The sequence below is a fragment of the Capricornis sumatraensis genome, chromosome 2 (assembly GCF_032405125.1).
Source record: "Capricornis sumatraensis isolate serow.1 chromosome 2, serow.2, whole genome shotgun sequence".
Lineage (NCBI taxonomy): Eukaryota > Metazoa > Chordata > Mammalia > Artiodactyla > Bovidae > Capricornis > Capricornis sumatraensis.
This window is the reverse complement of record NC_091070.1, coordinates 208798634-208821843: the sequence shown is the minus strand read 5'-3', so window position 1 is coordinate 208821843 and position 23210 is coordinate 208798634. Positions and strand designations below refer to the sequence as shown.

Sequence of the window (23210 nt, the reverse complement as noted above, 5' to 3'; positions counted from 1 at the left end):
AGCACACATGTAACCCCAGCCCCCGACCTAACCACTCACCCCCTCTGTATTCCTAGTTATTTTCACTTTGAGATGCCGTGAATTCTTGCAACTCCAGAGACACCCAAATCCGTGCCCTGACTTCAAGTCCAAGCTGCCTCCCTGCCTACAGCTGAACACAACAGGCAGGCCTTGCGCCCAGGGGCAACTTCCGGTCTAGTCAAGAAAACAGACCTTGAGAAGGAACCACAAGCCCACTCACAGGTCCGAGCAAAGGAGAAGGGCGGTGCGCTGTGGGAACATGGAGCTGAGACAGGGTTGATACCATCAAGGATGGCTTCCCGAGAGAGGCCACCATGGGCCAAAGGACTGCATCACGATCAACAAAGTCATGGGCTGGCACCCGGGGGCCCCGAGGCAGGCTCTTGCAGGCCCACATAAAGACTTTGGTTTTATTCCGGGGGTGGGGAAGAGGAGAGCCCCAGGGGGAGGCAGCTTTGAGCAGGGGAGTGCCACGGTTCAATTTGCACTTTAGAAAGACCATCCCAGGTGCTGCTGTTGTCCCTGCAGGAGATGGCTCAGGCTACGGGGTGACCAGGGATGGAGAAAAGTAAGAGTGACATTGAGGTGACAGGGCCATGGGGCTTGGGGAAGGCTGGAGGTCAGAAAGGGAGAGGGCAAAGGTCGGAACCACTGTAGTGTTCCAGCTTGCCCAGTGAAGTGAGGCAGGTACCATTCACCAAGGCGGAGCGATGACAAGTCCCCGTTTAGAAATTTGAGTTTGCAGCACCTCTGGGATAAGCAGGGCTGATCAGTGAGCAGGGAGTTAGCTACGTGTGGTGGGGGCAGAGGGTGTAGTTTAGAAGAAGGGTCTGCTCCGGAGATACAAGTTCTAAAGCTGGGGGCCTTGTCCAGGGAGAGGAGGGAGCCTGAGAAGCGGGATGGGGATGGGGATGGGAAACAAGTCTGAGGACCGCCCCCCCCCCCATCTAGAGATAGGGAAGAGGAGAGGAGGGCTTCCCTGGTGGCTCATATGGTGAAGAATCTGTCTGCAATGCAGGAGACCCAAGTTCAATCCCTGGGTTGGGAAGATCCCCTGGAGAAGGGAACGGTTACCCACTGCAGTATTCTTGCCTGGAGAATCCCATGGACAGAGGAGCCTGGTGGGCTACAGTCCATGAGGTCGCAAAGAGTCAGACTGAGCAACTAACAATATAACAGAGAAGGAAGCCACCGAGGATACCATGAAAGACCCACCAGAGAAACTGCAGGGAAGTAGAAGGGAAATTGGGGGCAGAAGGTGGTGGGGGTGGTGATGTCACAGGAAGCAAGGAAGGAAACAGGATCAGAAGAGCAAGGTCACGTGAAGACTCAAGGGGGAGAGCTGAGGGAGACTCGAGAGAGATGGCCACATGTCGATGCCAGTGGAAGCGATCACGCAGGATGGAGTGGTCATGACCGTGGTCCCCCGCGTGGGCTCTGGAATCTGATGGCACGGACCAACTCCCTAGGTCCTTCCCTCGCTGTCTGTGGATTAGGTGGCTGGTTTTCTCTTTAATATGATTAGGATCAAGACAGCCTTGCCTGATCACACTGGCGCCAAGAGCTTACAGAGCACTCAACAAATGTTAGCCAGCATATAGGGAAGAAGTAGATGGGATCAATAGTAAGGGCTCCTGAAAAGGCAGGAAGGGGTAGGTTTCAGTCACAGATAGAAGGACTGATCCCGGCCGGGAGGATGGCACTTCCTCTAGAGAAACGGAGGGAGAGGATGGATGCAGAGACAGGCAGGTGTGCCTGACTCAGGGGTGCAGGCGAAGAGCAGGTGCAGCAGACACAGCTGAGAGACTGAGCTTCGCGGACCGGCAGTATGCAGGGCACAAGCAGAACTGGGCTGATGGCCTGGTCCACGTCCGGAGATGGGAGAGGGCAGCTGAGGCGGAACAGGAGAGGGGGTCTGTGGAAATGAAGTCAAAGACCCCAGAGGCCAAGGACTGGGGCAGGTTGTCCAATGGCTAGTGAGGTCATCCAGCGTGGGAACAGGACGTCCATGAACATCCGGGAGAGCTGAGGAGGGACGCAGGGGGCAAGGCCGAGTCGGTGGAGGAGCAACAGAGAAAGTGAGACGCTTCCACCTGGGGATGACACCCCCTAGTGAGAACTGGGGTGAGCCAGGATCGGCTGGGAGAGCAAGTGGAGGTGAGGGGCCCACTGTACAGAGCGGGGGGCTGCAGAGACGGGGAGCAGAGGAGGTGGGCGAGGGGAGCGGGGGCATGCGTGCTGGAGACGCGTGTCCCTGCCCGTCAGTGCTGGACCTGGCAGATTCCCATGCTGGTGCCATTTGATTCTGAGTAGGTTTTGAAATCCACGCCTGGCCTGCCCCCTGCTCTAGTGCAGCGGTCTCTGAGGTGCTCCTGGGCAGCTGCTCCTGTCTTGCAGCCCCTGCCCAAAGATGCCCTTCTTGCTCACCTCTCCCCCATCCTCTCCTGCCTCCCGGAGGCCCTGAGCTCACGGCCAGCACAAGCTGCTCCCAGCTCCTGTCCATTTCCGCTTTTCCAACGCGTCTCATCTGTGGACCTTTAAGCTCCATGATCAAGGAGATTTTACTCTTGTCCTGCTTTCCTGACTCACCTGGCTGGGGCAGAGCTGGCTCCCAGATCCTCTCCTCCTCAGTCACTTTCAGCGCCTCACTTAAGGCCAAGCAAATAACCCCATCTGAGCCAGATGAAAGCTCGCCGCCCCTCCAGCCCCCAGGCAGTTCCAGGATGCTGACGTGTGCCTCCCGGACCAGCTCATTCCTTTCCTCTGCTCCCCCTACTCCAGCCTGTCACATGCAGCCTTCCCAGCCCCTCCAGTCTGCCAGCCTGGAACCCACCTGCGGTGCCTCTGCCAAAGGGACTCTATCTTTGCTGAGCCAGACTCAAGCTCCCTATCTTCCCCCCTCCACCCATCCCCTTTCTCGGCCCACTCTCCTGCAAGCTCCCTTCCTCTGGGGCTTGGGGGTTTCTGGCACATGAGCTCCCCTCCCTTCTCTCCCTGCCACCCCCCCCCCACACACACACACGCACACGCAGTTTCTGCCTTTCTTCTCTCTGCTGTGTTAAAGGGCCTCCAGATCCCTTGGGGGCAGGGGCTGGGGGCCTCTAGCGCCTCGGGAGGCTCCCAATTACACCGGAGCAGCTGGAGTTTCATTCCCTCCGTAGCGATGCCTTCTGACATTTAATGAGTGAAGGAGCTAAATCCCCTTCATCCCACAGCAGCTGAGCAGGAGCAGGGCGTGGGGGGAGGGGCCAGGACAGCACCAGTCAGGCCTGTCTCTACACAGCGGTATGCTCGCCTGTGCAAATCCACACATGTGCAAATGTGGATACAGATACAGGTACCTGAAGGCAGGGACACAGCCTGCCAGGGCACAGCCAGGCTGGAACCAGTCACCTACCTCCTCCAAATGGCCAGCACGCTCATCACAGAGCCCAGGACGAGGAGGGCTGAGACGGTTACCACGGTGACAACGACCGCGGGGCTCTGGTCCTTGGACCCGGAGGTGGCTGGGAGGAAAACCACGAGGTTGAGAGAGGTAGAGGACCAGGCTCCCGGGTAAGCCCCAGGACAGACTCCTGTCCTCACCCCACAGCAGGATGTCCACAGCACCTCCACCCTTGGCCTGGCCTCCCTGCAGCCGGGGACCAAGGCTGCCCCCACCAACCGCAATGGCACCTGAAGCTTCGTCCTTTCCCAGGGCGGGGTCACTTCTACTGCAGCCCGGCTCTGAGAGAGAGGAGCAGGCATCCAGACAGGCAGGCTCGGGCCTTCCTTTTTGCCTTATAGATGCACAAGGAAGGTGGCTCTGCAGGGGCATGGCCTTTTCTCTGAGCTCCCCAACCCCAAACCAGAACTGTCACCGACAATTTTTGCTGATGTTCAGTTGCTAAGTCACGTCAGACTCTTTACAGCAATGGCTGTAGCGTGCCCAGGCTCCCCTGTCCTCCACTGTCTCCTGGGGTTTGCATGTCCATTGAGTCACTGATACTATCTAACCATCTCATCCTCTCTAACAGCAAGAATGATGAGTTAACATTTAATGCACACTTATGTGCCATAACTAAACAATCCTGTTTCATCACCACAAGAAGCCAGGGAAGTGAACTGTCTCCATTCTGCAGCTGAGGAAACTGACATCAAGAAAATTTATGTGATTTGCCCAAGGTCACAAAGCCAATAAACAGTGACCTTAAGATTCAAACCTGATTCCTAAAGCCTCTGCTTTGAACTATTTCCCCAGCAGAGGGGCCAAGAGGACCCCGGGCCCTCAGCCCCATCCATCCATCCATCCATCCAACACGTGCACCAGGCTGGCAGTGGTCCTGGGGAGTTGGCAATGAATGAGCCAGAATCCTTGCCCTGGAGGGATGTACTGACCAGCAGGGGAGACAGAAATGAAAAATCAATGAAAAAAAAGAAACAGAGACAGGGGCAGAGCTGAGCAGAGGCACAATCATTTCTTCCTAAAGCCAGTGGGGAAGGTGTTGCAGAAGAGGCATCATCTGTACTGGACCTGGAAGATGGACAGGGTTGTTGATGATGCTTAGATGCACTTGCTGGGTCTGGAAAACAACAGGCCATCCCATGTGGCTGGAAAGCAGGCTGCATGGAGGTAGAGATGCAAGATATGAAGAGATAAAGCTGGAAGGCAGGAGGATGAAGGGAACTGGGGGAGGTGACAGACCCAGAAGGGCCTTGAATGCTAGGTCAGGAGGATGAGCTTTATCTTGAGGGTAACAGGGAGCCCAGAGCAGTGGACAGAGTTCCTTCCCACAAGGAGAGGAATGAGGGAATCTGGTAGGTCAGGAGTGGGGAAAGAGATGGGGTGCTTGGAAGAGATAAGGGTTTGGGATAACTATCGGGGATGGGGAAGATGCTACACAGCCCTGATGAATAAACTGGGATTAGAAAAAGACACTTTAGCAGGCAGCCTTGGCGAGGGATGATGGAGGAGAGCCAGTCCTGGGGACAGTGGGGTGGGTGCAAAATAATGTTCGGGGAATGGGGGCCAGCAGGGCTGGAGAGTGCTTCAACCAGGAGAGTTTGCGGAGGCTGGGGAGACATGATCATGGGGCCAGGAGGGGCTGGGAGCCTGACAGGTGTAGTCAGATCTCAAGAGCTGCTATTAGGATGTCACACAGCAAGTGAGGAAGAGTGACAGCAGAGAAAGGGAGGGTCAGAGGCCAACAAGGTCAGGGTCAAAAGAATAGATTTCAGAGCCCGCATTTCCAGAGAAGGGGAATAGGGCCCTGGGCCTGGCTGGTGGCAGAAGATGGAACTGTCGCCAAGGACTGTTTGAAATGAGCTGTCCTGGTGGACATGGAAATGGAGGATGCAGAGACAATCGGTGTGGCCGGCGGCCTCTGAGACAGTCCTGCAGGATTCTCCGCTTCCTGGTGTTCCTTCCCCCATGAGCATGGGCTGAACACAGTCATTTGCTTCTAATGAACAGAATACAGCACAAGTGATGGGATGTCACCACCATGATTCAGTTACAAGAGATCGGCTTCTGTCTTGGGCGCCCTCTTGCTCCCCCTCTCTCTCACAGTCTCTAGAAGAATCTGGTTGCTGGGTTATGAGCAGCCCTTGGAGAAGCCTAGGAATCTTGTGCCTGCCTCCAGCAAGCAGCCAGCAAGAGTCCAACTAGGGAAGCACACACTCCTCCCCTCCCCTCCTCTCTACTCCGCCCCAGTTGAGCCTGGAGATGACTGCAGCCCCAGAGGACACCTGGGCTGCAGTGAGGGCTAAGCCGCACGCACATTCCCGACCCACAGAAATCACGAGGTAATGAATGAATATTGGTTTCGGCTGTTGAGTTGAGGGTAATTGGCTACACAGCAGTGGTTAGCTAGTACAGTGGTGCAGCACGGTCCTCCTCGTGATCTTGACTTGGGGTCACAGCTCACTGGAAAAAGTGCTCTGCGATTGGGGAACCACTCTCTGTAGCCAGGGCCACAACAGAGGAAGCCAGGGGCTGAGCGGCACGTCTACCGGCTGTGTGCACTCAGTAGCCCATTTGTATCTGACCCTTTGCAGCCCCATGAACTGTAGCCCACCAACCTCCTCTGTCCAAGGGATTTCCCAGGCAAGAATACTGGAGTGGGTTGCCATTTCCTTCTCCAGGGGATCTTCCAGACCCAGGGATCCCCCTACTGAGAATCACCATATTAACAGAGGTCGTCAGTCCTCTTCAGCTGCCGGCCCCCAGCAGCCACCCTCCACCACATCCGCTCCAGCCCAACCCACGAGCCTTTGCTCTGCTGCCTCTTGCCCTCCAAGATGCCTCCCCTGCCCACCTCCCCACGGAGAACTCCAGTGTTCCCGAGCCTTCAAGACCCAGCTCTAATCTCCTCTCACCAGCACCTGGCTGGGGTCTAGCAGAGACAGGCATTCGAGCAAGAAGTGCTGTCTCCTTCCCAGAAGGCAAACTCCCTCAACACTTTATCTCCACCTCCCTCTGGGCTCAGAACTCTTTCTATCTTGGATTCGACTCATGTAGCAGGTTGGAAAGAATTATTATCTTGACAGCTGGTGCCAGGATGCCTCTTAGGGCAAACTGCCTTTTGTCCAGGAAAAATACTTCCATGAGCTGCTCGGGGTAGATAGGGGTGAGGCCCTGAGGGCTGGGTTAGCGGCAGGAGACCAAAAGAAAGCAGTAAATGCTCTGTGCACATCCGGAAGGGGCCTGGGGGCCTGGGGGAGCGGGGAGGAGGAGCCAGGGCAGGGAGGCCAGGGCAGGAGGGGCAGTACCACACCACGGCTGAGAGCTGGAACTGTTTTAGGATCAGGAATATCTGATGTTCAGTTCTTGTTTTGCTTTGTTTTGATAACAACTGTATTGAGAAATTATTCTCACACCATACAATTCTCCCCTTGAAAGTGTAGAGTTCTCCTGGTGTTGTGTTGGGCTGTTTGCTTTTGGCCACACCACGCAGCTTGTGGGGTCTTAGTTCTCTGACCAGGGATTGAACCCAGCAGTGAAAGCTCGGAGTCTTAACCGCTTCTGGTGTTTTCGCTTGGTTTATTGCTGCAGGTGACACTCCCTTGGTGTGCCCCAACCCTCAGCGAAGGCTGGATGCTGGGATGATGGACGTCAGGACCTGGAAGTCCAGAGGGTAAGCTGGGCCGACCTCTCGATTTCACACGCTAAGGTGTAATGGGAAGAGGGATGGTGCCCACGTTTGAGTCTGTGTCATGACAGAGAGAAAGCAGCAGGATGGGAACAAGAATTTAGTTGTCAAGGACAAGAAGTGACCAGGAGAAGAAAAGTCCTCCCAAGAAAAGAGAGGAATCTTGGAGAGGGCAGAGGATATTTCCTCGAGACATGGGAGGGAGATACCAGCTGAGACCTGGGTTCTAGCTGTTCATGGATCCCTTCCCTGTGAGTTCTTCCAGGACAGGTACCCAATCTGAGCCACTAGTTACTGGATTCCAGTCTCATTCGTTAGTTAGGTTGTAACCGAACTGTTCTGCAGGTTCCCTTAATTGCACAGATAACCCCTTAATTTGCCTCCATGCTCCAGCCCCAGGCTGGGTTTTCTGTCCTCTTGCACGTGTCACTTACCCTCTCCTGGGGTCAGCACTTCAATGCTGGGGTTGAAGCTCTGGGTCTCCCAGGAGGGCCCTGGGGAAGCTGCCCGGATCTGAAAGACGTAGCGGGTAGCCGGTTTCAGGTTGGTGACAGTGACCGCAGGCGCCCCTGTCTTCACCGTCGAGTAAGTCTGCTCACTCTGACCCTGGGGAGGGACAGAGACACATGAGGCCCAGACCCAGGGCTGGCCCCATGCTCCTGGGAGAATGCGGAGGGAAGGGGTAGGGAGGTGGCAGAGGTACTCTGGGAGGAGGAGCCCGGGCTGCTGGAGTAACTCCACTCATCTGGGAGGAATCTCACAGCTTTCTTCCGGAAGAACCCCAGCCCCTTTCTCCACCACAAGTTTCCACCTATACTCGGTGGTACCTTAACTGAGAACAGCCCCACCTCTGAGTAACAGAAACTTTAGAGAAGATGCTGGCCTTATCGGGGATGCTAGGATGAACGGCAGTCTAGAGGAGGAACTGCACCTGACCCCTCCAAGGAAAGAAGAAGGAAATGAGCCCTGACACCTGCCCAGCCCTTGTTGGCTTTTTCTTTCCCCTTGTCCTTGGACTTTCACAATGTCCTGCAAGGTGTGGATTCACAGATAAGGAATTCGGATCAGAGGGGCTGAGAGGCTCACCCACAGCCCCCCACCAAGGGCCCATTCACTGCCCACTGCTGGGCTAGACCCTATAGGAGCTGACTTCCTACAGTCCTCACACCAGCCTTCCTATCTCCTCGTACAGGTGATGGTCCCAGCAGGGAAGGGGCTGGGTGACACCTTCCCAATTCCTTCTGTGCACTACGTCATCCTGCCCCCAACACATCTGATCATGGTGCGTGCTGGACATGCTGCCATCATTCCATCTCTGTGCACACCCCCTGATTAGAGCCTCTGCCACGCTCACAGCCCCCAAAGGTGCTGCTGCTGCTGCTGCTGCTAAGTCATGTCGGTCATGTCCAACTCTGTGCGACCCCACAGACGGCAGCCCACCAGATTCCCCCATCTCTGGGATTCTCCAGGCAAGAATACTGGAGTGGGTTGCCATTTCCTTCTCCAATGCATGAAAGTGAAAAGTGAAAGGGAAGTTGCTCAGTCGTGTCTGACTCTTCACAACCTCATCGACTGCAGCCTTCCAGGCTCCTCCGTCCATGGAACTTTCCAGGCAAGAGTACTTCTCCCCTATGTCTGTGCCCCCACTTCTACAGGCCCGGTATTCAGGAATCAGGGCAGACTCTGACCCAAGGTGGGCCAATCAGAATCCCACTTCTGGGCATTTGAACATACCATGGAAAGACAGTGAGGCCCTGGCTGCAGAATTTATAAGCAGGCGAGGGGAGGGGAGGGGGAAAAGGGGCTGCCAGCCTGGGTGGCTGCAAGGTGCTAGAAACAACCCTCCCTGCAGAGGAGGTGGGGTTGGTATGAAGAGAACTCAGAGATGAGGGGCTGGTGACTCCTGCCACGCTTCTGGTCACCAGGCTCCCTGAGACTCTCCTGAAGGCTTTCAAACACAGCCCCTTTTGTATTGCCTCCTCTTGTCAAGGGTTTTTGTTCCCAGCAAATTCACACTCCCCATGGGCCAGGGAGCATCCACCCAGCTCAGCACTGGGACTGTATCTACGCTCTGATCCCCGAGTTGTCAGTTCAGTGAGCCCTTTCTAAGCAACTGCTGCCTGCCTGGCTCCTTCCCAGAGACCTTCACTAGGGTCTCCTTGACATCAGGGACCCCCAGAACCCTGTCCCAGCTGCTTTCCTCACTCATGCCCCCCTCCCTTGGCCATCCCCTCAGGTCCTTTGGCTTCAGCTACCATCTCTGGGTTGAAAGCCCCCAACTTCCTCTCTCTCTCTCTCTCTCAGCTCACAGCTCTCCAGATTTCTCTTTTCAAAATCTGTTATCTGATTCAGCAAAGAACTCCCTGGGGTCACTGAGGAGGGGGTGAAGTCCTAACGCAGGTAGTGCTAAGTTGAAAGCAGAGTTTTGCTTTAACGAGTACAATCGTCACCGAAGTGAGAACAGTTTACCTGTAGATTACCTATCAAATTCAAAGACCATCAACTTATGCAGAAAGAGATAGTGGATCTGGACCTAACTCCACTTGTTAAACCACCCTTGAGCTGCAACCATAGACTGACCACAGATACAAGAAGTCAGCCAAAATCAAGAAAACTATCCTAGGAGAACCAACTGGCCCTACAGAGTTTACAATAGGAACTGTGAGAGCTGACTGTTAAACATTTATCTGCTGCTGCTAAGTCGCTTCAGTCGTGTCCAACTCTGTGCGACCCCAGAGACGGCAGCCCACCAGATTCTCCCATCCCTGGGATTCTCCAGGCAAGAACACTGCAGTGGGTTGCCACTGCCTTCTCCAATGCATGAAAGTGAAAAGTGAAAGGGAAGTCGCTCAGTCGTGTCTGACTCTTAGCGACCCCATGGACTGCAGCCTACCAGGCTCCTCCATCCATGGGATTTTCCAGGCAAGAGTACTGGAGTGGGGCACCATTGCCTTCTCCGAACATTTATCAGTACATTATTTATCAGTACATTATTTATCAGCACATTATTTATGCTGAGCTCTGGCACACCACCAGACCTGGCGACATGTTCCCACAGTGGTACTTTTCCATAAAATTTGAAACAGTATGTTTCTGCGTTCTTTTTCTTAAAAGGGCTGCAAACTATGCACAGAATCCAGCCCCAGAAAGTCTGGATCAGCCCCCAGAGGAAGCTTTTTGTCCACCGTAACACCAGGCAGCAGTGGTGAAAAGGGACACGATGGCGGGTTACCGAAAGAAGCCCCGAGGAAAGAGGGAGAGCTGTGTGCCCACGGTGAGGAGGGGCCAGGAAGAACCTCCGGCTGGGGAGGCCGCTTAGGGGGCCAGTGGCGATGTTTAGAGACAAAGCAAGAAGGACTTATGCTGGGAGAGGCTTGTAAATAAAAGGAAGCCGGCAGGAGAGGGGGACAGATCGCAGCTGGTAATGCAACCCCACGTCCCTCCCAGACCCAGACTCACCTTCTCGAAGTATCGGATCTCATACTCTGTGCCGTTGGCCCCTGGGGCTCCCGCGGGGATGGGCTCCCGCCACGACAGAGACACGCTCTGGGGCTCCACTCGGTCCCTGCGGATCTCATCCTCCTCCCAGGGGGCTGCAAGTTGAGTAATGCGAGGTTCTCTGGGGCAGGGGCAGGGGGCTGGAAAGGCGGCGTGCGTGGGGAGCCAAATGGGGCGGGGCCCAAGGGGCTGTGGGTGCGGCAAGAGGCTTCTGAGGGGCGGGGCCTGAGGGTTAGCGTCTTCATGAGGCTAGAGGAAAGCTCTGACTCCACAGCTCTTGGCTTCCTTGGTTCTCAGCAGGAAAGCAGCAGGCCACGTGCTGCTTGCCCACCCACTACACTCCAGCTTCCCTTCAGGTGGCTGGTTCTAATTCCCCCAGGCTATCTCTACATGCTCTGTGGCTTGGAGATATTAGACAGCACAGCAGACAGGAAGACAAGCTACTTAACTATTCTAATAGTCTGGTCAAGAGGTAATATACTCAAATAAACTAGGAATAGAAGGAAATTAGTTCAGTTCAGTTCAGTCGCTCAGCCGTGTCCGACTCTTTGCGACCCCATGAACTGCAGCACGCCAGGCCTCCCGGTCCATCAACTCCCAGAGTTCACCCAAACCCATGTCCATCAAGTCGGTGATGCCATCCAACCATCTCATCCTCCATCGTCCCCTTCTTCTCCTGCCCCCAATCCCTCCCAGCATCAGAATCTTTTCCAATGAGGCAACTCTTTGCATGAGGTGGCCAAAGTATTGGAGTTTCAGCTTCAGCATCAGTCCTTCCAATGAACACCCAGGACTGATCTCCTTTAGCATGGGCTGGCTGGATCTCCTTGCAGTCCAAGAGACACTCAAGAGTCTTCTCCAATACCACAGTTCAAAAGCATCAATTCTTCGGTGCTCAGTTTTCTTCACAGTCCAACTCTCACATCCATACATGACTACTGAAAAAACCATAACCTTGACTAGACGGACCTTTGTTGGCAAAGTAATGTCTCTGCTTTTTAATATGCTATCTAGGCTGGTCATAACTTTCCTTCCAAGGAGTAAGGGTCTTTTAATTTCATGGCTCCAATCACCATCTGCAGTGATTTTGGACCCCCCAAAATAAAGTCTGACCCTGTTTCCACTGTTTCCCCATCTATTATCTCAACAAAATGAAGGCCATATATGAAAAGCTCCAGCTAACATCATACTCAATGGTGAAAAGCTGACAGCTTTCCTTTGAAGATTAGGAATCTTGCCACTTCTATTCAACACAGTCCTGGAAGTCCTAGACAGTGCAATTAGGCAAGAAAAAGAAATAAAAGGCTTCCAGATTGGAATGGAAGAAGTAAAATGATCTCTGTCCACAGATGACATAATCTTATATGTAGAAAACACTAAAGGTTCCACAGAAGATACTGTTGGCAAAATTGCAGGATACAAAATCAAATCACAGAAAATCATTCACATTTCCACCCACTATGAACAATATGAAGTGAAAATCAAGAAAGAAATCCCACTTACTTAAGTTTATTACAAAATAAAAAAGTCTCTTTAACAAATGGTGGTAGGAAAATTGAATGTCCATGTGAAAAAGAATTAAGTTGTGCCCTTAGTTACATACAAAGATGAACTCAAAATGAATTACAGACATAAATGTAAGACCTGAAACTTCCAGAAGAAAATATAGAGGAAAAGCTTCATGATACTGAATTTGGCAGATTTCTTGAATATGACACAAAAAGCAAAAAGCATAGACAGCAAATGTAAAAACAACAAATGGCACTACAAACTTAAAAACGTCTGGACAACAAAGGAAACAATCAACAGAGTGAAAAGGCAACCCGCGGAATAGGGGAAAATATTTACTAGCCACAGATCTGATAAGGGGTTAATGTCTAGAATATAAAACGAACTCCTTCAATTCAACAATAACAACACCAAACCCCACAAATAACCCAATTTAAAAATGGGCAGGGACTTCCCTGGTCGTCCAGCGTTGAGAATCCACCTGCCAGTGCAACAGACACGGGTTCGATCCCTGCTCCCGGAAGACCTCACACGCCGTGAGGCCAGCACACCACAGCTGTGAGCCTATGCCCTCGAGCCCGTGCTCCCCAACAAGGGAGGCCACCACGGCGAGAAGCCTGCACGCCGCGACAGAGAGTAGTCCCTGCTCTCTTCAACTAGAGAAAGCCCGTGACAGCAACAAAGACCCGACAGAGCCAAAATAAGAAATAAATCATAAATTTTTTTAATGGGCAGAGGATGTGAATAGACATTTCTCCAAAGATGTGCAAACGGCCAATAAGCACATAAAAAGATGTTCAATATCACTAATCATGAGGGAAATGGAAGTCAAAACTATGAGATATCACCTCATACCTGTTAGGATAAAAAAAAAAAAAACACAAAAAGCCAGAAATAACAAGTGTTAGTGAGACTGTGGAGAGACCGGAACCCTGGGCACTGTAGGCGGGAATGTAAATTAGTGCAAACACTATGGAAAACATACGGAGGTTTTTATAAAAATATAAAAATAGGATCCAACTAGAGATGACCATATTAAGTAAGTCATAAAGAGAAAGACAAACACGATATAATAGCGCTTACATGCAGAATCTAAAATATGACACAAATAAACCTGTCTGTGAAACAGAACCTCAGATACGGAGGCCAGACTGGTGGTTGCCAAGGTGGGAGAGAGTCTGGAGAGGGGCAGAGTGGGAGGTTAGGGGTAGCAGATGTAAGCTTTTATACAGAGAATGGATGAAAACTCAGTCCTACTGTAGAGCACAGGGAACTCATCAGTATCCTATGATAAACCATAATGGAAATGAGTATTTTTTAAATGTATGTAACCAAATCACTTTGCTGTATAGCAGAAACTAACATAACATTGTGAATCAACTATACTTCAACAAAAATATTGATTAAAAAAAAAAACAAAATAAAGATAGAACTACCGTGTGATCTAGCAATCCCTCTTCTGAGTATATAGCCCAAGGAAATGAAATCACAATTTCGTACAGACTACTGCACTCTCACGTTCATTGCAGCGTTATTGACAATAGCCAAGATACAGAAACAATCTAAGTGTCTGCTGACAGACGAATGGATAAAGACAAAATCATATATATATATATTTAATGATATGTTATTCACCCATTAAAAAAAAAAAGAAATCCTTCCATTAGCAAAAGCACAGATGAACCCTGAGGGCATTATGCTAAGCAAAATAAAACAGAGAAACAAATATTGCCTGATGTCACTTATACGTAGAATCTAGAAAAGCCAAACTCAGAGAACAGAGAATAGATTGGATTTTTGCCAAGAGCTAGGACATGGCGGAAACAGGGAGATGTTGGTCAAAGATCTAGACTTTCAATTATAAAAAGAATAAAATCTGGGGATCTAGTGTATATCACGGTGTACTTGAAAGCTGCTAAGACAGATCATCAGTGTTTGCACCATGCACAAAATGTAATTATGTGAGAGGATGGATGTGTCAACTAACCTTCCCACGGCAATCATTTCACAATACACACATGCACCATATCATCACACCTTAGAATTACACAGAGTTATATGTCAATGATGTCTCAAAAAGGTAGAAAGAAAAAAAAAAAGTGACATAGACATACAACGGAATACTACTCAGCTTAAAGAAAGGGAACCCTATCATATGCTACAACATGGATCAACTGTGAGGACATTATGCTGAGTGAAATAAGCCAGTCACAAAGAGACAAATATTGCATGGTTTCACTTCTACGTAAGCTATCTAAAGTAGCTGAACTCTTAGAAGGTAGAATGTGGTTGCCAGGGTCCGGGAGGAGCGGGGAAGAGGAGTTGTTGCTCAAGAAGTATAGAGTTTCCTTTTTTTTTTAATAGTTTGCATTTTGCAGGATGAAAAAGTCTATAGGGGTCTGTTGTATGATGACGTGCATATAGTTAATGCTACTGTACTGTACACTAAAAACAGTTAATTTGGTATATTTCCTGTTATATGTTTTTTACCATAATAAAGAAAAAAATAGTGACGCTCAGGTCACACAACCCAAAGCAATTAAATCCGTTTCTGTGGGGTGGGATTCAGGCATTACTATCTTTTTAAAAAGCTTCTCCATGATTCCAATGTGTGTCAAACAGAGAGTTTCCCAAGCGAAGATGCTAGGAAAGCGGATGGGTAAGTGGTTCCCAGGGCTTCCCTGATGGCTCAGCTGGGAAAGAAACCTGCCTGCAATACAGGGGACACATGAGACGCAGGTTCAATTCCTGGGTCGGGAAGAGCCCCTGACGGAGGGCCTGGCAGCCCACTCCAACATTCTTGCCTGGAGACTCCCATGGACAGAGGAGCCTGCCGGGCTATAGGCCATGGGGTTGCAAAGAGTCAGACATGAGCGGCTAACCCCACCAGTGGTCCCAAGGCTCACAAAAGGGATCCAGGAGGGAGATGGAGATCTGAGAGCCATTCAAAGGTGATTTGATGAAACTGCCCAGGGCAATGCAGAAAGGGAGAGAAGGCAAAGCTATTAGGAAACAAGCCCAAGAAATGACCACACTTAAGAGGCAGGCAAAGAAAGAGGAGCTTGGGAAGGAGGAGCCAAAGAGAGGAGAGGAAAAACCAGGAACAAATGAGGCTACAGAAGCCCAGGAAAAGAACTTTTAGGAAGGTTCCCGCATGACTCTTCCTGTTATTAGCTACTGGTCCACAAGCAAGAGCCTCAGTTCCCTTACACATAGATGGGAAACAATAATGACCTCTTCATACTTGCTTTGAGAATTTTGTGAATTAATAACATATAAAGAGCTTAGCATAGAACAAGCACTCAATACCACATTTACCAGCAAAAGGAGATGCTGGTTGGCAGTGTCATATGCAGAGCAAAGACGGGTAACAAAACAATTCACAGTGTCACTGGCTTTAACAATGTGGAGGTTTCTAGTGTCTTCAGGGCATTCAGAGAAAGTAGACAGCAGGGAGTAGCCACAGGACTGGAATAGGTCAGTTTTCATTCCAACCCCAAAAAGGGCAATGCCAAAGAATGGTCAAACATTCTTTGAGTGTACAGTTGCACTCATTTCATATGCTAGCAAGGTTATGCTCAAAATCCTTCAGGCTAGGCTTGAGCAGTATGTGAACTGAGAACTTTCAGATGTACAGGCTGGGTTTAGAAAAGGCAGAGGAACCAAAGATCAGATTGCCAACATTTGCTGGATCATGTAGAAAGCAAGGGAATTCCAGAAAAACATCTACTTCTGCTTTATTGCCTATGCTAAAGCCTTTGACTGTGAGAATCACAAGAAACTGGAAAACTCTTAAAGAGATGGGAATACCAGACCATCTTACCTGTCTCCCGAGAAACCTGTATTTGGGTCAAGAACCAAACATGGAACAGAATGGTTCAAAATTGGGAAAGGAGTACGTCAAGGCTGTATATCGTCATCCTGCTTATTTAACTTCTATGCAGAGTACATTGTTCAAAATGCTGGGCTGGATGAATCACAAGCTAGGATCAAAATTGACAGAAGAGATATCAGCAACCTCAGATATGCAGATGTTACCACTCTAATGGCAGAAAGTGAAGAGGAGCTAAAGAGCCTCTTGATGAGAGTGAAAGAGGAGAGTGAAAAACCTGGCTTAAAACTCAACATTCAAAATTGAAGATCATTGCATCCAGTCCCATAACTTCATGGTGAATAGAAGGGGAAAAAGTGGAAGCAGTGATAGATTTTATTTTCTTGGGCTCCAGAATCACTGTGGACAGTGATTGCAGCTATGAAATTAAAAGACACTTGCTTCTTGGAAAGAAAGCTATGACAAACAAAGACAGTGTATTAAAAAGCAGAGACATCACTTTGCTGACAAAGGTCCATATAGTGACAGCTATAGTTTTCCCAGTAGTCATGTACAGATGTGAGAGTTGGACCATAAAGAAGGCTGAGTGCCAAAGAATTGATGCTTTCAAATTGTGGTGCTGGAGAAGACCTGTGAGAGTCCTTTGGACTGCAAGGAGATCAAACCAGTCAATCTTAAAGGAAATCAACCCTGAATACTCACTGTAAGGACTGATACTGAAGCTGAATCTCCAGTACTTTGACCACCTGATGCAAAGAGCAAACTCATTGCATCCTGATGCTGGGAAAGACTGAAGGCAAAACGGAGAAGGGGTGGTAGAGGATGAGATGGTTAGATAGCACCGCCTTGTCCAATTCAACGGGCATGAATTTGAGCAAACTTTGGGAGATACCGAAGGACTGAGGAGCCTGGTGTGCTGCAGTCCATGAGGTCACAAAGAGTTGGACACAACTTAGTGACTGAACAAGAACAAAACAGCAGGTAGCAAGGAGTCAAGGAAACGGAGACAAGGGCGTAAGGAGCTGTATTTGAAAAGCATATAAACAGGGCTTCCAGTTTTAAATGGTCACCATCTAACAGCCCCCATTAATCGTTCTCTCCTCCAAATACTAATTAAAACACAAATATATGGAAAACACAGAAATGTCACCATGAATGAGTCTTGACAGCTAATTGCCAGAATCGGGGGATGGGGAGTAGAGTGGCATATTTCCACCTATGATAAAGCCAGTGGGACTGGACTGAAAAATACAATTGTAGTGAACCCCCAGGCTATGCTGCCCACAGAGTGACATTGCCTCCCATCCTAAAAATAACTTGAAAGATCCTTTATCCTTCCTCCCACTGTCTGACCCTTTAAAAAAAAAAAAAAAAAAAGCAAGGTCTTTGTCGACTGGACAATGAGCGCACAGCCATCACTTCACTGCAGAGTTGCTTCCCCTATCCCCTGAGAGGGCCTCTCAGCCTAGATATACTTGGAGACGGCAGCTCCCAGAAAAGATGCAGGTACAAAGGGAAGAGGAGTGATGGGACATCCTAGGAAGGGGCGCAACCTCTTGGAGATACAGACGGAGGGCAGAGATAGGAAAGAGCCAGGAGTGCCATTTTTTAAAACTACATCTTCTGAATGTTATCAGATAGCCAGGATATAGAGATAGGAGAAGGCTCCATTTCAGCCCCGCAGAGTGATGTTAGGTGAAAGCCTGATAAACCCTGAGAATGAAGCTAAAAACAGAGCCCAAGCACCTGCTCTCCCACCGTACATTTGTTATGCAGTTCAGCCGGCACCCGAGTGGGGCCAAGAGTCCAGCAGAAACTGGCTGTTCAACAGTCATGCCCCACTTTCCTGCTGACCAAGCCCAGTTTTGGATTCAGGGTCTACTGTCTCCCCTCAGATGACTCAGGTTGATTCTGATTGTCCCAAAACATTCATGTGCACTCATTCCCTTTGCCAAAATTGGATCAGGGTTAGATTCATTATCCAATTCTGGCCAAGAAAAGGAGAAATCACCTAAGAGGACGAGGGATTCTGGGAAAGGTTACTTTAAAAAAAAAAAGTGTTTATTGAATTTGTTACAATTTTGCTTCTGCTTTTTTGTTTTGGTTTTTTGGTTGCGAGGCATGTGGGATCTTAACTCCCCAACCCAGGATGGAACCCGTACCCCCTGCACTGGAAGGCAAAGTCTCAACCACTGCACCACCAAGGAAGTGCCTGGGAAAGGCTTCCTGCTCTTAAAAAGACACCCACAAGGAAGAAACAGTTATTTTCCTGCCCTGGATGGCAGGTGTGATGTCTGGAGTGGCTGTATCCATCTTGCCACCATAAGGAGCCAGTCTAGATTATAAGCACAGAAGACTGCAGAGAAAGAAAGAACCTGGGTCCTTGAGAGCGCTGTTCAGTTGCTGAATTAACCAAGCTCTAATTTTACTCTTCTTAGGTAAGCTACAAAGTCATTTCAGTCAAAGGTCACTTGCACTGAATTGCATCGTTACTTGCGGCTTACTTGCAGCTGAAAGCTTCACAAACCAATCCAAAGGACAATTCATGTGTCATGGTCTTGGTTTGGTTTGGGGTTTTTTTGGGCAAATATCAGCTATTTCCTTGTTCAAGAATAAGTAAAGAGAAAAAAACTAAGAAAATGGGCATATGAAAAAAAATTTCTGAATTAGCAAAAAAAAAAAGTATTATTCTGAAAATTCAGGAGAAACAGATCTTGAAGAGTGATTAATATGACAGTTAGAAGAACAAGTAAGGAGACTGTTTGGCATCTTCAAGAAGATGAAAGAAAACACAGCCTCTTGAAATAGAAGCAGAAGGCAATGAAGGGAAAACAGATGGAGAAGAAAAAGAAACAGGATGACATGAGATAAAAGTGGAGAAGGTGAGAAATGCTTGTAGGGAAACTAAAAATGCGTTAGCAAAATTGAAATATTTAACAGTCATTATAAGTACACGGAATTTAACAAAATCACAAGCAGAATGGGAAGCTTAAACTTCTTAGTCTTTGGAACATCAAGCAGACAGTAAGAAGGAGATAGAAAAATTGAGTAATATAGTACTTAGTATGTATGAGGAAAGAGAGAGAGAGAGAGAGAACACTGCAATACCAAAAAACCCCCGAAGTACGCATTGCTTCAAAGTAGCCATGGAATCATTAAAATGGTCACCATATCTTAACCCACAGAGAAAATTCCACCAGCTCCTTAAAAGGGAAACTCTGTAGGGAATTCCCTGGCAGTCCAGTGGTTAGGACTTGGTGCTTTCACTGCCAGGGCCTGGGTTCAAACCCTAGTTGCAGAATTAAGAGCCCACAAACCATGCAGCAAACAAATAAAATAAAAATGTAAACAGTGTACAAACCTCCTTCTCTAAACATGAAGCAGTAAAATCAGAAACAAAAAGATAACAAAATAAGTCATCCAGAAATTAAAACATTCTCCAAAACACTTTTAGTCAAAGCGACAATACCAGAAGAAAACATAGGTACACATCTTTACGACCTTGATTCAGGCAATGGTGTCTTAGATATGAAACCAAAAGCACAAGCAACTTAAAAAAAACAATCTGGACTTCATCAAAATTTAAAATGTTGAGATTCAAAGGATAGTACTAAGAAAGTGAAGGACAGGGAATCCCCTGATGGTCCAGTGGTTAGAACTCCGTGCTTTGACTGCCAAGGGCTCAGACAAAACAAGAAAGTGGAACACAGCTAGTTGCCAGAGGCCGGGGGTGAGGGTGGACAAAATGCGTGAAGGTGGTCAAAATGGACACGTTTCCTGTTATAAAATAAATAAGTCCTGGAAATGTAATGTACAGGGTGGTAACTAGTGTGGCGATTACGATTAAAAATACTATATTGTATATTTGAAAATTGCTGAGAGTAGGTCTTAAAAGATCTCATCATAAGGAAAACAATTTATAACTGTGTGTGGTTATAGATGGTTATGGATGTTCTAGACTTACTGTGGTGATCACCCTGCAGTATATATGGATGTCAAGTCATTGTGTTGTATCCCTAAAATTAATGTTATATGTCAATTATGCCTCAATTGCCAAAAAGAAAGCGAGTGACAATCCACAGAGCAAATATTTCCAAATCATGTGTATGATGGCTGTTATGTATGGAATTGTGTTCTCTCAAAAAGATATGTTGAGGTCCTAATGTCCAGTACCTCTAGAATGTGACTTTATTGGGAAATATGGTCTTCACAGAGGTAATCAAGTCAACGCGATGTCATTTAGCTGGGACTTATCCAGTGTGACTGATGTCCTTCTGAAAGGGAGGAAGTTCAGACACAGAGACAGACACTCTGTCTCTGAGATGGAGGGGAGATGACGTGAAGACATGCGGAAACAAGGGCCATGTGACTGGAGTGATACATCTGTGAACCAAGAAAGGCCAAGGACTGCCAGCTAATTCCAAGGGCTAGAAGGAAGGAGCCCTTCTCCCCTACAACAGTCACACAGAGCGTGGTCCTGCTGACACCTTGATCTCAAACTTCGCTTCCAGAAGCATGAGACAGTAAGTTTGTTTTAAGCCATCCAACTTTTAGAAATTTGTTACTGCAATCCAAGGAAGTAATACAAAGGTATCCAGAATATATGTATATATTAGACAAAAAAAAAAAAAACCAAAACACCTCATAACTCAATGACAAAAAGAAAACCCAGCACATTGAAAAGAAGTTCAACATCGGTAGTCATTACAGAAATATAAACTGAAACCACAGTGAAGTATCACTTCACACTGACTAGGATGGCTGTAATCAGCAAGACAAGCAAGTGTTGGTGAGGATGTGGAGAAACTGGAACCTTTGTACATTGCTGGTGGGAATGTAAAATGGTACAGTTGCTTTGGAAGATAGTTTGGCAATGCCTCAAAAAGTTAAGCAGCTCCTCAAAAAGATTTTTTTTTTTAAGTTTCCATATATATTGGTCCATGCAGACTGCCATAACAAGACACTACAAACTGGGTGGCTTAAACAACAAAAATTTATTTTCTTACAGTTCTAAAACTAAAATTCCAGATAATGCTTACAGATTCATATTTGTATTCTGGTAAGGGCTCTGCTCCTGACTTGCTCCCAGCCACCTTCTTGCTGTATCCTCACCTGTCCTTTCCCCTGTATATGGACAAAGGGCATAAATGAGTTCTGGTATGTGTTCCTTTTCTTGTAAGGACACCTTGTAAGTCCCTGGGATTTGGGCCTCTCCCTTATGATCTCGCTGTTGTTCAGTTGCTAAGCCATGTCCAACTCTTTGCGACCCCATGAACTAACTGCAGCACACCAGGCTTCCCTGTCCTTCACCACCTCCCTGAGTTTGCTCAAAGTCATGTCCATTGAGTCAGTGATTCCATCCAACCATCTCATCCTCTGTTCCCCACTTCTCCTCTTGCCTTTGGTCTTTTCCAGCATCAGGGTTTTTTCCAAAGAGTCAGCTCTTCCCATCAGGAGGCCAAAGGTGGGCTCATTACCATCAATTATTTCCTTAAAGGCCCTATCTCCAAATACAGTTACACTGGGGGTTAAGGCTTAAATATAGGAATTTGGGGGAGATAATTCAATCTATGACACCATATGACCTAGCAATTCCACTCCTAAGTATATACCCAAGAGAACTGAAAACTTATGTTTCCACAAAACTTGTACATGAATGTTCATAGCAGCATTACTCTAATAACCAAAAAGCAGAAACAGTCCAAATCCCATAAACTGATGAATGACTGAACAAACTTGTGGTATATCCACACAATGGAATATTAGCCATAAAAAGGAACGTAATTCTGATACATGCTACAACATGGACAAGCCTTGAAAACATTATGCTAAGTGAAAAAGAGCCAGACACAAAAGTCTACACATTGTATAATTCCATCGTTATAAAATGATCAGAATAGGAAAATCCATAGAAACAGAAAGTGGATTAGTGGTTATTAGGGGCTAGGGTGGGTGAGAGCAATCAGGAGTGACTGTTAATGGGGTTTCTTTTGGGGGTAATGAAAATGTTTTGGAATTAGTCTGTGATAGTTGCATAGGAAAAAATGACTGAATTGCACACTTTAAAAGGTATGTGAAATTTTATGGTATGTGAATTATATCTACAAAGAAAAAGACAATACGAACAATGTGCAATGTATAAAAACATACTAGATGTGACCAAAGCTATACTCAGAGGAAATTTCTTAGGCTTAAAATATTAAAACTATAACAACTAAGCACTGAAGTCACCTAGAAAAAGACCTCAGGAAAGCAGGACGATGGTATCAAGAAAGAGAAAATCATAAAATAATTGACAAAAGTAAAGAGCAGTGGAATTGATGATTCAAGATCTGGTTATCTGTTATAACCAATAAAATAAATTCCTTCCAAGAATAATTTTTAAAAAAGAAATCACAGGGCACAATATGAAAAAAGAGAAAGTAAACTCTAGATACTACAGAAAGTTTTTAAATAAACATTTCTGGGCTAATAAGTTAGAAAAAGATCATCAAAATATGTTCTGTGGAAGTACAGATTAACAAAACTGATTCAAAAGGAAGTTACAGAAAAGACTGGGCCATCAGCAAACTTTCCCACTAAAAAAGTACAGTTTCCCAGGCAGTTCTGCCTGTCTTCAAAGAATATAACTATGCTATCTAAACTATCCCCGAAAAAAAAAAAAAAAAACTATTCCCGAGCAGAGAAAAAGAAAAGATTATCCCTGATGCCTTTTTCAAAGCCAGCATTACCAAAATGCTAAAACTTGACAAAGAACACAAAAACTAATTTCTCTCATAAATGTAGATGGGAAATATTAAAATATAAGCAAATTAATTCAGCAAATATTAAAAGAATAATGCACTCATCTGCAGTAGGGTATAATCTAGGAATGCAGAAAATCACATTGTAAAATCCATTAGCAGAATTCATCATATCAAAAGTTCAAAGGAGAAAAAACATGTGGTCATCTGGAAAGATGCTTAAGAAGCATTTTGCAAAATTAACATCCATTGCTGACTTTTTTTTTAAGCAAAAGCGTTATATGGCCAAGGAGCTAAAAGCAGGGCTTTGGTAATAGACAAGTTCTGGCTGACTTTGGATAATTCACTTGGCCTCTCAGACTTCAGTTTTATCATCTGAAAGATGATTATAATTCTATTTAAATGAATTAATGTAGAAAATCATATTGCATGGTACCCAACACAGGGCAGCCCTCCATCAGTGGAAGCTTAGTGTTT

General features: G+C 47.5%; 1 protein-coding gene across 1 annotated transcript in view; it reads right to left on the bottom strand.

Annotated features, from left to right (window-relative positions):
• EPHA10 (EPH receptor A10) overlaps nucleotides 1-23210 on the bottom strand; it is a 40805-nt gene that overhangs the window by 4865 nt on the left and 12730 nt on the right. The window contains exons 6-8 of the mRNA XM_068965818.1: nucleotides 10611-10744; nucleotides 7586-7757; nucleotides 3419-3527 (exon numbers count right to left, since the gene is read on the bottom strand). Of these exons, the coding sequence (XP_068821919.1) occupies nucleotides 3419-3527; nucleotides 7586-7757; nucleotides 10611-10744 (415 nt within the window). The remainder of the gene's footprint in view (nucleotides 1-3418; nucleotides 3528-7585; nucleotides 7758-10610; nucleotides 10745-23210) is intronic.